The 15,097-nt window shown below is 46.9% G+C and overlaps 1 protein-coding gene across 14 annotated transcripts in view; it reads left to right on the plus strand.

The window, feature by feature from the left end:
- The window catches only part of Sorbs1 (sorbin and SH3 domain containing 1), a 226,687-nt gene that overhangs the window by 127,830 nt on the left and 83,760 nt on the right, over window positions 1-15,097 (plus strand). For 8 of the 14 annotated variants that reach the window (XM_029472826.2, XM_085833983.1, XM_029472830.2 and 5 more), the window contains 5 exons: window positions 8,730-8,756; window positions 8,879-8,991; window positions 13,131-13,856; window positions 14,494-14,526; window positions 14,707-14,865. In XM_029472826.2, the coding sequence (XP_029328686.1) occupies window positions 8,730-8,756; window positions 8,879-8,991; window positions 13,131-13,856; window positions 14,494-14,526; window positions 14,707-14,865 (1,058 nt within the window). Of the gene's footprint in view, window positions 1-8,729; window positions 8,757-8,878; window positions 8,992-13,130; window positions 13,857-14,493; window positions 14,866-15,097 lie in introns of all 14 variants that reach the window. The other 6 variants (XM_085833984.1, XM_085833985.1, XM_021151939.3 and 3 more) reach the window with 3 other exon arrangements.

Consider the following 15,097-nt stretch of genomic DNA (forward strand, 5'->3'; position numbering starts at 1 on the left):
CATTCTTCTGCCTGTGTATTCTGCCATAGAGAAATGCTAGCTTGTGGTTTCTCGGGTAGCTAGCTTGGGGTGGTTCAGTCTCTAACCACTCTCTAGGGTTCTCATCCCCACTGTATCACAGGCATCCAAAGTAGACAAGCATGATGGGCCCAGCCCAGAATGTCAGACTTGTGATGCCTACTTGTCAGTCTGAGGTAGGCTCTTGGCTTTTGTATTTCTGACAAGTTCTTAGGTCACGATGTGAAGCTGGCCCGGGGGGACCACATTTGAAAATGGCTACAGGAAATGGGGTTGTATTTTCTCTTGAAACTGGGAAGCTTAGCACCTTCTTGGAATCAGAGTGTAAGGGAAATAGGACTTGCCACTTCTGGTAAAGCGGGACGCGAGTGTTGTGACACGGTAGAATCATGTAGCATACAAAGGAGAAATACTTGCATCTCCTGATAGTCTGCACCAGCTACCTATAATGGGTACCACGGCAGATGCTCTCTCGAGAATGATGCCAGGCTAGGGTTTGAACATAAGCTCCTTACAGGTGATACAGCACTCTGGGGAGGTCTTCTCTGTTCCTAGGCCTAGGGGAAAGGCTTGAGCCATCTTTAGCACCTCCGCAGGCCCAGGGCTTCTTGGTTCCATGTCTAAGCCCACACTTGATTCCTGACCCTCTGAAGTTTGCCATTCCCTTCTCTAGGAAAGATGCGGGCAAGAAGGGGGACAAAATATTTTCTTTACAAGGCCGGAGGGTATGTGGGGAAGAGAGATTTCCAAAGAGAAAAGAAGCTAAGTCAGGCAAGCTTAACCTGCCAACCCTTAGGCAATGGAGAGGAAGCCTTGGGCTCCCTCTAGTGGTTGTAGCTGGCATTACTAGGAGCCCAGCTTTCCACTGGTGCTTGCTAGGGAACTATTGTGCTACACAACTATGTGTACAGCTGATGCAGTTTAGGAAGCAGCATCTTGTCCTATGGTAATTCCCACAAATTTATTCCAACAAATTTGGTGGGAAAAATTTCAACCTTTTCAGCCAGTCTTTAAAAGCTTCTTAAAATGCAAATATTAGAAAGAACGGGTGGCTTATTAAAGCAGTACCTCTAGTTTCTCCTGCAAGATCCATTTTATACTAAATAAGCGTCCTCCCCCTGAGAAGTTAAAGTCATTGGCTCCACATTAGCAGCGTTTGTACACTATTGAACTCTCATCTTTACCACCTCCGTCCATCCTTGTAAGTTTCCATGTTGTGTGTTTGATGGGGCTGGAAACTCCAGTTATACGTACAGATACCTCCATTTTCAGCCATTGTTCTGACTTCATCCTCGTATGAGAGGCATATAGTTATAGGGTCACAGAGTCCCCTATCTCTCAGCCTTGGCACTTACTATCTTTGGAACATGGACAAATTCGTTAACCTTAGATGGCTTCAGTTTTCTCATCTATACATATTGGGCAGTGTCCTATGGAGTTGATGACATTAAATGAGCTCCTTCATAGCAAGCATTCAGCGCAGGCCTGTCAGGATAAATAACCCTTGTTGTTACCGTGGGTCAGGAGGCCTGATAAAGATTGCATCCTGTCAGTTGGAAGACATCAGGTTCTGGGCCAGGCATGAGGGCAGTGTGGATGGAGGACAGGGTAGGATGGAGGTCAAGGGCCTTAGAGAATGAGATAACCGAGCTCCGTGTGAGCCTCAGGGACTCCAGCTGACCAGCTGGTTTTCTAGATGGAGGAATTTGTGAAGGAATTTGGAATGGGATGATCAATTCCATTATTGTCTATGTTGAGTTTCCTGGGAAGAGAAGGACTTCCAGAAGAAATGTCTAGGAGACGTTTGGAAATTAAAATCTCCAATGTGGATACAGGAGTCTTGTGCACCCACATAGCTCTAGGAGGATGGAGGCATCCTCTGCCATGGATTGCTGCTACCAAGCTGAAGAGCATGTGTGAGCATGAAACCAAAGGAAAGGAAGCTGGGGCCCTTAAAGGTGCCCAACTCAAATCCAGTGTTCAGGCTCCTGCTTTAAAGGAGAATTTAAATTATACTTAAATTTAAATTTAATTTTAAATTCTATTCTTAACTAGGTGTATGTCTCTGTTTAGGTGTGTGTCTCTGGGTAGGTGTATATACGTAAGTGCAGGTGTCTGTGGAGGACAGAGGTGACACATCCTGTTGGACCTGGAGTTACAGGTGGTTGCAAGCTGCTCCACAGCCCAGTGTAGGTGCTTAGAACTGAGCTGGGGTTCTTTGAAAGAGCAGCAAAGACTTTAACCACTGAACCATTTTTCCCCCCATCAATACCTCATCCTGGTGGACTTTGGACCTTGGGATTAGGATCACTTGGAATGGAAATGATCTTAGCACTGAGTCCCTTTGCCTGGGAGGAACCTTATTATTTTATCCGTGTTTCCTGCACTTATTACCCAGCCATGTCTGGGTGTTTGCTGTGTCAGTTCCAAGCAACCCCACCAGTGCCAGAGACCAGTGGTTTTCTTCTTACTCTTGGAAGAGCAGTTAAGAAGTCTGCAGTGGTGGTGAGTGAAATTCCCAATTCTTTTCCGGTGTGATCTGGAGACCATGTAACTTGTCACCCTACATGCTGGGCTTGGACTCAGGCTCCAGGCTCTCTGCTAGCAGTTCCTTGCAGTCTCGGCGCTGTGCTAGTTAGCTTCAGCGTTTGCTGCGAAGTTATCCTCAGGCAGAATGACTCTTGCAGCCACAATCAACTCATATCCTTTTTTGTGATTCTCGAATTTGCTATCTTTTTTTTTCTTCCGTTGTTGTTTGTTTGTGAGGCAGGGTTTCTCTGTGTAGCCTCGACTGAAATCAGTGCTTTTGGTTTTTTTTTGTTTGTTTGTTTTTTTTAATGAGTATATGTGTAAGAATTAGGGTCAACTGAAAAGTTAGAGGAAAGGGCCTCTTGAGACACCATCATCCCTTCTGACACCCAGATGCAAATTTAGGGTACTTCTCAAAGCACCCCAGGGTTAGTGCTAATGCTAGAAGGGTCTAGTTTGTTTATTGCAGGGAAAGGATAGAGATTAAAATCAGCCCAGAGAAGTTCATGGTACAGAGTCTGGAGAGATAGCAAGCAATGTGTCCCCGACAGATTGTTTCCCAGCGTTCGATGTGTGAGTCGCAGAAGAGAGGGTGCGCCATTCTCTTCCTCAGAGACTCACCTCTACACTAGTAGGCAGTGGAGCTCTCGCTGACTCAAAGCCCTGACTCTAAATCATGTTGCTGTTCTTCAAGACCTCAGGCAAACAAACAAGACCTTCCTATTTGATGTAGCAGCCCGAAGATTGGGCAGTTATCTCCGGAAGCCCAGGGTAAAAACCAACTTTTTTTTTTTTAATTGGTTATTTTATTTATTTACACTTCAAATGTTGTCCACCTTCCTGGTCTCCCCTCCACAAACCTCCCATCTCCTCCCTCCCTCCCTCCCCTTTGCCTCTAAGAGGGTGCTTCCCCACCTACTCCCACCTCACCTCTCTAGCAATCCCCTACACTGGGGCAACAAGCCTCCACAGGACCAAGGGCCTCTCCTCCCACTGATGGAGATAAGGCCATCCTCTTCTACACATGTAGCCAGAGCCATGGACTGACTCACGTATACTCTTTGGCTGGTGGTTTAGTCCCTGGGAGCTCTCCGGGGTCAGGTTAGTTGATATTATTGTTCTTCCTATGAGGTTGCAATCCCCTTCAGCTCCTTCCTTTGAACTCTTCCATCGGGGTCCCCCAGCTCAGTCCCATGGTTGGCTGTGAGCATCTGTATCTGTCTTAGTCAGGTCCTGGCACAGCCTCCCAGATGACAGCCATACCAGGCTTCTGTCAGCAAGTACTTCTTGGCATCAGCAATAGTGTCATGGTTTGGTGTCTACAGATTGGATGGATCCCAAAGTGGGGCAGTCTCTGGATGGCGTTTCCTTCAAGGACCAGACCTTTTTATTCATGATATTGAATTCTCCACTGGATATCATAAATGGAAAAGTACAAGTAAGATATAGAACATGCATAGACCTGCTTTGAGCACACCATCTACCTCAGAGCATTTTCCAGACCACATCAAGCCTGACTTAGTGAAAAGTATCTGAAGGTCCTGAGAAAAACTATTTTTTAAAAAGTAACCAAAAATGGAGTTAGAAAAGAAATAAGATAATAGTTGATATCTGGTGGCTTCTAGCCGTGGGACAGAGAAATCCCTAAAGAGCAGGTAGGATAAAAGACATGGCAGGCTGTGGCTTGTTTTTTTACAGAAAGATCGAGTATTTTCAGGCTGCAAATTCTACAAGGCAGCCTTCCGTTTTATTGGAGGAAGCATTTTGACAATCTCTTCCGTCAGGAGTCAGTAATTGATGACCCTGTATGTAAACCTTCACCTCATGCACTCAGATATAATTGGCCCTGGGCTGCTACCAACCTTCCAGATTCAAAAGAAAAGATAATGGAAGAGGGCTGACAACCTGCCAGAGACACACACTCCTTCCATAAGGGACCAAGCCGCTGACTGAGATCCTGGGGGCTAACCTTTTGAACAGTGAGGGAAATGGTTTTGAAGATTTGGAATGAGTCATTTTCCAAGGACAGTGTGGCTTTGAATTTTTTAAATGGAGGGATCACACACTGTAATTTATATCCTTGTGGATTTTCCTATGTTTTGAGCTACGTGTGGTGGTGTATACCTGTAATCTCACCACTGAGGAAGCAGAAGCAGGAGGATTGCCGAGAGCTTGAGGCTAGCCTGGGCTACACACCAAATACCGCATCAGCCAGAGCTATATATAAGACCCTGCTGCAAAATCAAACAGTGTTGTGGAGATGGCTCCTGTGTCCTGTGCAAATACAAGGACCTGAGCTTGGACTCCCCAGCATCCATGTAAGAGCCCAGCATAGTTGTTCATTCATGTCTATAACCCCAGTGCGGAGTGGAGGGAGAGACAGGAGAATCATCGGCTTCCGGGTGAGGGCCTAATTGAATCAGTGAAAACCAAGATGGGTAGAGACTGAGGAAGTATGTTGAGTTGTGGACCTCAGGCTTCCACATGCATACACACAGGCAAACATACCCATGAATGTACATATATATTTCATACATTGACATAAAACATACAAAAAAACAAATCCATGATAACACACACACACACATGCACTCTATAATTTCTATCTGTGGGGATTTCTCTCCCTATGCTTTGGATTCCAGTTTTATATAAGTTGTATATTATAAATGCCATATTTTAACATTTTTAGATTTATTTTATGTATATGAATGTTTTCCCTCCATGCATATATGTGTAGTGTATGTGTGCACAGTACCTCAGAGGTCAGAAAAGGACATTAGATTCCCGGAACTGGAGTTATGGATGGTTGTGACCCACCAAGGGTCATATAGTTTTAAAGAAAGCTGACGAGCTGGGAGTTGAGCCTGGCTTCTCCACAAGTGCATCAAGTGCTCTTAATCACTGAGCCATCTCTCCAGCCCTTGTGGTTGACTTAGACCTGTGATCCATGTCTGATTTGCAGATGAGGATGCGCAGTTGACTAGGAAGATTTGAACTCATGGGAGGAGATCTGATGATATGAGGATGGCTTCCTTATAGCACCTATATATAGCTTTAGAAGGACGGTCAGTCACTCCTTGATTTCCATGACCCATCTGTTTTCCAGTATGGCTTGAATAGAACCGACCCAAGAGGAAAAAAGTGGGCAAAAGAATGGGTCCCCGAGTCAGTGTGCTGCATTTACCTCTGTCACCAAGGAGCCCCTCACCTGAAGCCTATTGCTGTTTGGTGTATATATAAACCTAATGCATTTGAAAAGTAGCCTGACAAGGGGTGTGTTGGAAATAGCAACTTGGAAAAGAAGAAGGGACATTAAAAGTGATAGAGTGAAGAGGACAAGGGCCACTGTCACAGGATGTCTCTAGTGTTCTAGGGTTAGCTGGGTACGTGAAGTTCCCTGGGCCAGGCCTGGGGCTAGCAATGAGTATTAAATGTGGTCACCTTCACATGCCTGATCTCAGATTCCTCGGCAGCCTTGGGCTGAGGTCATCGGAGATGGATTATAGTTTACAGATGGTGTGGTTAGCATACTTGCTCCAGTTACACAAGCCAGTTCAATGTGATAACAGTGACATTCATGAAACCCATGCCCTGGGAGAGGTGGCTGCTGGAGAAGACAAATGGCTAGGAACTGTCTGTGAGGGAGTGGCAGAGCTGTAATGGGCACCCTACTACGAGTATAACCAGAGCACCCTAAAATTCTGCATTCTGGGGATGTGACAGTAGGGTGTCATGCTCTCTGTAAGATATTTTTTAAAAATAATATCTGTATTGATTCTTTGAGAGTATCCTACAATCTATTTTGATCATCCTCACTTTCCCACTTCCTGGTAGACCCACCCCCTCCTCCCTTCCCACCCAATGTTGTAGTCATCCTACCTAAGGTCACACCCTTAAAGAGAGCTAAGAAACCCTTCAACATCATTACTCTGAACTTAAATTTTCCCTGGCTTTAGGGGTCTCGTAAATGGTATTAGAATTGCCACGAGTTCATGATGTGCAGTCGTTCAGTCACTTGGGAAAGCTCTGTTTCTGGGTAGCAATCCACCACCTCTGGCTCTTAGAGTTTCTCTGCTTCCTCTTCTGAGATGACCCTTGAACCTTAGGGTGTCCTGTAATAAGGATATTTTTCCTGTGTGCCTCCTATTAGTTTGTTAAAGTGTAGGTAGTGTGGACTACCAGTGCCAGCATCACTGGGAACTGTTAGAAATGCAAACTCTTGGGTCCCCATGTCTTACTGGATCATAAATACTGAGTAAGTCTCATCGGTCTGGACTTACCAAGACTTCTCCCTGACGAAGGCAGCTAGACCATACTGTTTGTGGGATGCAGGCCGCCTTGCCTTTTGCTTTGATGCCCTCTAGCCTCCAGCATTTGCCTACTACTGATGCGCTTGGCAGCCAATGGATGTTGGTCAGGGTCCTGTACTGTTTTGTCCCTTCCTGTGTAAGGCTTTCTGCTCTGGGCAAATCATTTGACCTTTCTGTCTCCTCGTTCATGAAGTACAGTGATCATTTAATGAAATACTAAGTCGGTGTAAAGTGTAACTATGTCTGACACCTGAAAGGTCTTTGATAAATGTTTGCTCACTTTAAAAAAAAAAAAAGGATTTATTTATTTATTTTATGGATGTGAGTACACTGTAGCTGTACAGATGGTTGTGAGCCTTCACGTGGTTGCTGGGAATTGAAATTTTTGTTTTAGGACCTCTGCTCACTCTGGTCAACTCCTTTCAATCCCATTTGCTCAGTCCCTGCTCTCTCTGGTCCAAAGATTTATTTATTCTTATTCATAAGTACGCTGTAGCTGTCTTCAGACGCACCAGAAGAGGGCGTCAGATCTCACTACGGGTGTTTGTGAGCCACCATGTGGTTGCAAACGGTTCTTACCCACTGAGCCATCTCGCCAGCCCAATGTTTGCTCTTCTTAACATCTGGAAAGTCACCATTGGTCTAGTGTAGGCCCCCTGCTTGTGTCTACAGCAGTATGAAAAGGAGTTCTGTCAGGAACAGAAGGAAGTTAAAGGATTGTTAGAATAGGGCTGGCCAAACTGGCCGTGAGCAAACTCTAGCCCGCTGGCTAAGTGACTTTTGTGTTTTAAATGGCTGGTAGAAAAAGGCAAAGAAGGATGGTATTACATGCTACGTGAAAGCTGTAGGAAATTCAAATTTTAGTGTCCCTAAATCCGGGTGTTTGGAAGCACAGCTCATTCCTTTCTGGATTATCTGTGCCTGTCCCTTGCTGTGGTGCACAGTCACATAAAGAATCACTGGGTCTTATTTGAGGTGCTTGGGATCTGTTTCTTTTAGATTTTAGTGTTTGCATTCTCACTAGTGCAGTATGTTATGGAAGGGACCCAAGCCTACACATGAGATTCATTTGTGTTTCATGTAACTTCATACATGTAGCCTATTATATTCTTAGTACACTTAAGTTTTGACTGTGATCTGTCATGTGAAATCAAATCAGGTATGGGTTTTTCTTATCCAAAAAATTTTTATTAGCTTTATTTATTCATGTGTGCTCATCCCCCCACCCAGCCTCCCTTTGGCAGAGGCCAGAAGAGGGCAGGGCATCAGATCTCTTGGAACTGGAGTTAAAGGCATTTGTGGGATTCCTGACTTGTCATGTGGGTACTGGGATCTGAGCTCTGCTCGCTACGATTGTGTGGCAAAAGCCTCTTAACTGCTTAGCCATCTCTCCAGCCCACATTGTGAATGTTCTTGTACTTTCATTTAATGTGGTGGAGACACTTGGGATCCAAAAACAAACAAGTAAAACCAAACAAAAATATGCTACTGAGGCTTCCTTCAGTCAGACTCTAGGGCCCATTAACCCAGCCTGCTCAGGCGCAGTCCTTCTGAGCCTACAGCCGACTTGGGGCTGGGGACTGGACAGCAGAGAGTTCTGTTGCCTTTCAGTCTGTAAAGTAAGAATGTCAAGGAACAATTGTTTCTTCATTCCTCTGAATGTAGTCTTGTGTTCTCAAAGGTCAGCGCCTGTGAACACATCATGGTCTCAAGTGGGTTCCTATGGTAATCAGGCCTTCTTGACTAAGGGAGTTTTGTGTCAGATGAGGAACACTGATTTTCATCGGTCAGTGTGTCTCATGCTTGCTTCCCGAAAACATAATCGGTTCTGTTTTTCCCTCTTTGTTTTCATCCTTCTTGCTCCTCGCACAGGCCTGGAGCCAGAGGACCCTTCAGCAGGTATGACTTTTCTTGCATTCTTATCTCCTGTGCCTTGGGGCACCAGGGACCCTCGAATTAGTGGGAAGCTGGTGGGTGTTATCTGTGAGTGATGGGGTTTGTTTGTGTTTTTCTTGCCTCAGATGAATGGAAACTTTCTTCCAGTGCAGATACCAATGGCAACGCCCAGCCCTCCCCACTTGCTGCCAAGGGCTATAGAAGTGTGCATCCCAGCCTTTGTGCTGACAAGCCCCAGGTAGGTGTGTGCACGCAGACGGGGTGGAGACTTGTTGGCCGTGTCTGTTCACAAGTTTGGCAGCCCAGACTTGTGCCTTCCAGCTGGATTGTGGAGCACGGATCCAGACTCTGATCGGGGAGAGTTGGGAGTCAGTGAGAATAGGAAAATGGGATGAGGCTGGTCTATGGGGTGTTGGGAACTTTCTAAAGCTGAGACTTTCAGAGTTTGAGTGACTGTATTGTGACAGGTTAATATCAGCTATTTGTAGCCAGACCTTAAATCCATAGCCCAAAGGCTCGAGAATAGCAATCACAATTGCAGCACAGGCTGGATTCATAGTCCAGATCTGCTCTGCTATAGAATACCCGCTCCACACATACCCATACCATCCTGAATAGGCACACGCTCATCTGATCTTGGAAGCTAAGCAGGGTTAGGCCTTGACAGTGCTTGCATGGGAGACAGTCCTCTAAAGCTATACAGTTTGGTGTAGGTTGATTTTGCTTTGGTTTTTGCTCCTAGGTGGTTCTCTACCTTTTTATGCTCTTCTCCTCACTATACTTTGCCATTTTGATAAAAGGACTAGATCCTATCATTCCAGTGGTATATGAAGGGTGTTTTATAAGGAGGAGCTGCCTACATGGAATGGAGCCATCTTCCTTATAGAAGGTGCTGATGCTCAAATGATCCCTGGACGGTACAAGGTCCTGTACTTCCTTCTGAAGTGCTCCTAGAACATATGAGGAAATCAGATGGTGTCTTTTCTCTGTGTCTCCCTGGTCTGCAGCTTGTCACTCCCCAGTCTGTTGATGAGCAGCACCATTAAGCCACGACTTATCTCTTCACTTTCAGCATTGTACACGTAGGCCCTGGGTAGAGCCAGGCGCTGTGGATAGACCTGGCTTCCTGGATGTCACTTGTCTGTTAAATGGCTTGTCAGACTTTTCCCATTTGTGAAAGCTTTCTGTGTATATAATGTGCTGTCTGTGGTATTAGCACTTCCTTTGCAGCCGTCTCAAGGATGGATACTATTGCTCTACTCAGATTAGAACATAGCCAGCATCCAGTCAAAGCAGGCATTGAAGTACACTGCCTTTCACTGTCACTGGCTTAGCCAAAGGCTAGCCCTCCACTGCCTCTTGGTTTTGTGAACACAAACAGAGCAAGGGCCACGTTGGGGTTGTATTTCAGGGGTGAGACACTTGCCTGGTAAATACAAGGCCCAGAACTTATTTCCTAGCATTACATAAATAAATGTCACATGAGAGGTAAAGATGAATCTACTTAACACAACTTTATTGTGCACTTGTACTCAGACCAGTGTGCTGAACGCTACCCTCAGGGAGTTTATAAGGGTGGCTTTATAGTAAGGTTGAGCATCCTGTCCACCAGCACATGCTACAATCTGTCTGTTACTCAACTCCGCATTTCCTGCACTGTCTTCAGGGAGACAGGCAATTAGCTGACATAGGAAATGTATCCTGCATGTTCAGGGTTAGGTTTGCCATTTGCATGTCAAGAACGTTATGCCCTGTATTACTTTGCAGATTTATTTTCTGAAAGTAAATGTGACTTCTTTACTGTGTAGTGCTTGCTTTAATTACATACTGGCTTCAGTAAAGGCAAGGCAGGCAGGGCAGTTCTTGGCTTTGCTCCAGCCCTGTGGAGTTCATGGGTCTGTTAGCGGAACGTCTTCCCTTAAGGACTCAGTCAGGGTCCAGAAGATGGATGGGCTAGGTGGGAATTCTATGTCCTGCCTGCCTGGGCTGACTCTTCCTAACTCTCCTCCAGTTCCCATGGCCAGGGAACCAGTGTCCCTTTCTGTGATGTCATCATCAGCATGGTAGTCCCAGGAGAGATGAGGCTTGGGCATTTCTGAAATATAAACTATGAACACACCATGTTTTTTAAGAAGTGTCCCTCTCCCATAGACACACTTTCCAAAAAGATAGTTGAATTTCATTTGTGGGCAGTGGGCAGGGTAGGCTGCAGTTCTTAAAAGTAAGCAAAAAGCTGCTTATTCCTTCATGTGCTTGCTTATACAGCTCTAGCTCCTTCTTTAGAATTAAAAGAAGCCCCAGGACAGGAAGTCCTTTGACTCTGTATGTATTGTGGACACCGTGGGGAAGTGTCCTCTCTGTAAGGTTACAACCCTAGGAAGATTAGTGCCTGACATCATGCGGTCCTGGTGCCATACACGGCCGTGGCTCAATTAAGTTTAAAAATTATCGAAACAGAGTCCTATCTTCGGACAAGAAGAAGTTACATGCAAGAGACTCTGGTGCAAAGCCAGAGTAAACCTGAGCCAACATCCAAATGGCTTTCTGCTTGCATCTCATCTGTGAGCTCACTTGACAGTCCCACTGGTGGAAGCTAGTTCATTCGTCATTTCTGGAGACTGACTTTGTACAAAGCTCATCAAACCAAAGAGCTATTGTGACAGGTTTTGCTCTTGTTATATACTAGAGGGGCTCTTTGTTGTAGGTTTAGGGCTGCTATAAATGGCCACACTTTCACTGGCACTACTGTGGATGTAGTGGATAAGACACAGACCTGGTTAATTGAGAATCCCTCAGTCTCTACCCAGACTGCCTGTCATTTCAAACTTGTGTTCGAGGTATAGGCTGTTGACTGTTTCTGGATGATAGTCTAATCCACACCAAAAAAAGACTTTTTCACTTTCTTCACTAGTAGCCCTTTCTAATGTTCCCTCCCTTTCGCATATATCTTCTACAAAGTATAAAAGTTAAATAAAAACTGGCCTCCGTGTGGGCAGTTAGATGCATGTGAGTATGCAGATGTGCCCACCTGTGTATGCGCGTCTGTAAGACAGACAAAAATCTTAAGACAGGATATTCCACTGAATCACAAGCTCACTGTTTCAGCCAGGCCAGCTGGCCAGTGAACTCTGGGATCCCCTGACTATGGCCCATGTTCTTAGGGTTATAGGGATGTACAGTCATGCCAAGCTTTTTCTTTGAGTCCTTGGGATTTGAACTCAGGTCCTCAGGCTTGCACAGCAGATGTTCTTACTCATGGAGCCGTCTTCCCAGGCTCTTCCTAGTTTTTCGTCACCACACATCTGCCATATGTTTACCAACTTCTGCTCTCTCACAGCGGTAATTACAAGAGACTTCTGGTTTTGTTCTCATACTGAAATCTGAAGATCAGGGCCAGCGAGCAAAGTCTGGGCACATTGGTGCTGCTCCTCTGGGAGTCGAGTTCCCAGGCGAGCCACAGGTTGGCTGAGGAAGGTCAGGCTAGAGAGTCAGCTGGCCTCTTCCCCCTCTGCCCCACTGAGACCCATAGAAGAAAGGTTGGATGGAGAGGGATGAGTTTCAGCTCTGTAACTCTGAGCCTGGTTTCCAGAGCTTTGTTCTTATGGCGTGGCTAAAGTTGAGTATAAAAATCATTGCCTGTGCCTGGTGGTAGACTGGCTAAATAAATCAGACTCATCCCAACCCCATAGGCTAATTGCATGCCCATGTGCTTCAGAGGTGGGAGACTACATGTTTTTTTAACCTCATGACTGTTTCCCATGCCGTCTTATTTGTGCTGGGGATTGAACTTGGAGCCTTAAGCGTGCTAGGCAAACTGAGGCCTAGCCTTCAGCTATGTTCTTAGTGATTAATTCTATCAGATTATTTCTTCTGAGAAAAGAGTACACATGGACTCAAAGTTTTTTAATGCCCTCCCTCCCCTAAGAGAACTCTGTATGGTCATGGAGTGGAGAACAGAATCAGGGACTCCTGTGAACACACACACAGAAGGGCCTTCCATTTCTCCTTTTCCTAGAGGGAACGAATTAAAGTCACTCAGACGACTCTAGTGAACTCAAACTTTTAAAGTGGGGTTGGGAAGGAAAGAGGACTCACTCAGCTCAGGGGCGTCCGGATGCAGGCAGACAAGCATTAGTGATGGAGCTGGCTCCGCCTCCCTGGCTTGTGAGTCAGGCCAGCCCTGCAGGTAAGTGAGGCAGTCCTCAGAGCTGCCCAGACCACAGCTGTGGGCGCCAGAAGGATTTGCTTGCAGTTCTGTCAAGAGTTGTTTTGCCTTTTACCATGCCATGCTGCTGTTTCTAATGGTCCTTCTCTCCATCTCCCCCCTCCCTTTCTTTCTCTCTGTTCTGACGTCATATCTTGAAACCACTACTAAAGGTTCTGTCTCCCCCATGCCTTCCTTTCCCTCAAGAGGACCGCTTCGCATGGCAGTCCCCCACTATCCACCGCAACTACAAGGACTCCCTTTACATGAGTTCACCAAAACCCTACATCCCACCCAGCACCCCCAGCCAACAGAACCCCTCACTGCCTACACCCACCTCTGTTCCCCTGGGAGCTAGGTTGGCTCCCCGAAATGCATCATGTCCCGGTTCATTGCTTTTGGGGTCCATGGGCCTTGAAGTGCCCTCCCAACCCCAGCAACACTATGTAGCCTCCAGATTAGTATACAGTAAGAATGTGAGCTCTAACACACGTTGTGAGGCCACAGGGAATAAACAGATCAGCAGCTTATATGTCCCCTGTTTATCCAATAACATTTGCCGGGCAACATCGGAAAACTACCCTCCTGTTGCGCGTGACTCGGCCCCAGACGCTCCCTCGGAGGCCGCAGGCACTCGGGCACCAGCTCCCTGCCTTGTCCCTGGCACAGCCACAGCCAGCACAGGAAAACCACCCCCTGCTCCTCCTCCTGACCCTCCCAAGCTATTCTTTGACAACCGCAAAGAAGCCGGTAACCGCGGTGAGAATCCCACACTGGGGACATGGGCCTCGTTTCCAGATGCAGTGAGGCCTCACAGGCTAGGCCCTCAGGTTACCTCTGATCCCGAAAACCAGAAGAACAAAGAAACTTACCTTTTGCAGCCATGTTATCCAGCCAAGGCAAGAAACTAGGAATGTTTGTGTGTCCTCTACACTGTCTCTCTCAGAACCGGTTGAAGCGGCTCACTTGTCTTTTGGGCTTCCCTGCCCTCCCTCTCCCCACCAGTGTTATGGCACTTGAACCCCGAGTCCTTCTATCTAACCCTCTGAGCACAGCCTCTCCTGCCTCCCTGGCTCCTGTCTGTAAATGTCTCAGTATGCCAGACCATGGAATTCATAGACTAATAATGTGGTAAGAGTGTTCAAGTCTTACGACAAGGCACTAAAGAAACTGTATTTGCTCCCAAGCTTGCGGGCTCCGTGGCAGTTTTGTGGGGTTAAACGCTGTCTGCTTGCCCGCCTGACTCTCTTCTGTTGTTTGTTCTCTTTCTCTCTCATAAAGTGTTAAAAGGATTCAAAAATAGACAGACGGAAAGTGAACTTGGATGGGGCTCCCTCTGTGTCATAGAGTATCAGGAGGCCAGCTGGCTAGTGCTGGCTAGCACTGACTGTCTCATGTACTCTGAGGAAAGGGCACTGATTAAATATTTCTTGAAGTGCATCACTGCATGTCCACGCGCAACTGTTTAAATGTGGAATTCCTGTCTCTCTGCCGTCCCCTTTGCGTAACCGCGTAACAACCCCTTATTTCCCACAGGGTGCAACCTCCTCCAGCTCAGCCGCGTCTGAGGTAATAGTTGCTCCTCTCTACCTGGTTAATACTGACAGAGGGCAAGGGCAAGAAGGCACTGCCAGAACTCCAGCATCTCTGGGGCCACTTGGCTGCGTCCACACTGTCCCGGCGACCACCCCTGCTGCCTCACCTCTGACCTTCCCGACACTAGATGATTTCATTCCCCCTCATCTGCAGAGGCGGCCCCACCACAGCCAGCCAGCCAGTGCTTGTGGCTCCCTCTCCCCTGCTAGCCAGACGCCACCACCCTCACCACCACCTCCGCTGGTCCCTCCCGTCCCGGAGGACCTCCACAGAGGCCTGGAGCCTGACCTCCCGGGAGCTGTCTCAAGTACCGTAAGCTTGCTGGACTCCCTTCCCCACGGCTACCCTGAATGTCTGCTCCTGACAGTAAAACCCTCCCTTTCTCACTGAAGTACTAAGTTCTGAGGCGGCCTTGGCCACTGTGCTTGTGTGATGGCTGGATCTGTGTGTGCTGTCCCTGAGAGCATGTCTCCCATGTGCATCCTATGGGCCACCTATGGCTACTCTTGCCTTTCAAGAACTCTCTCTTCCTCTGCTCTGTTGG

Source organism: Mus caroli, unplaced genomic scaffold, assembly GCF_978045245.1.
Source record: "Mus caroli unplaced genomic scaffold, Mus_caroli_1 scaffold_20, whole genome shotgun sequence".
In the NCBI taxonomy this organism is placed as follows: Eukaryota; Metazoa; Chordata; class Mammalia; order Rodentia; family Muridae; genus Mus; species Mus caroli.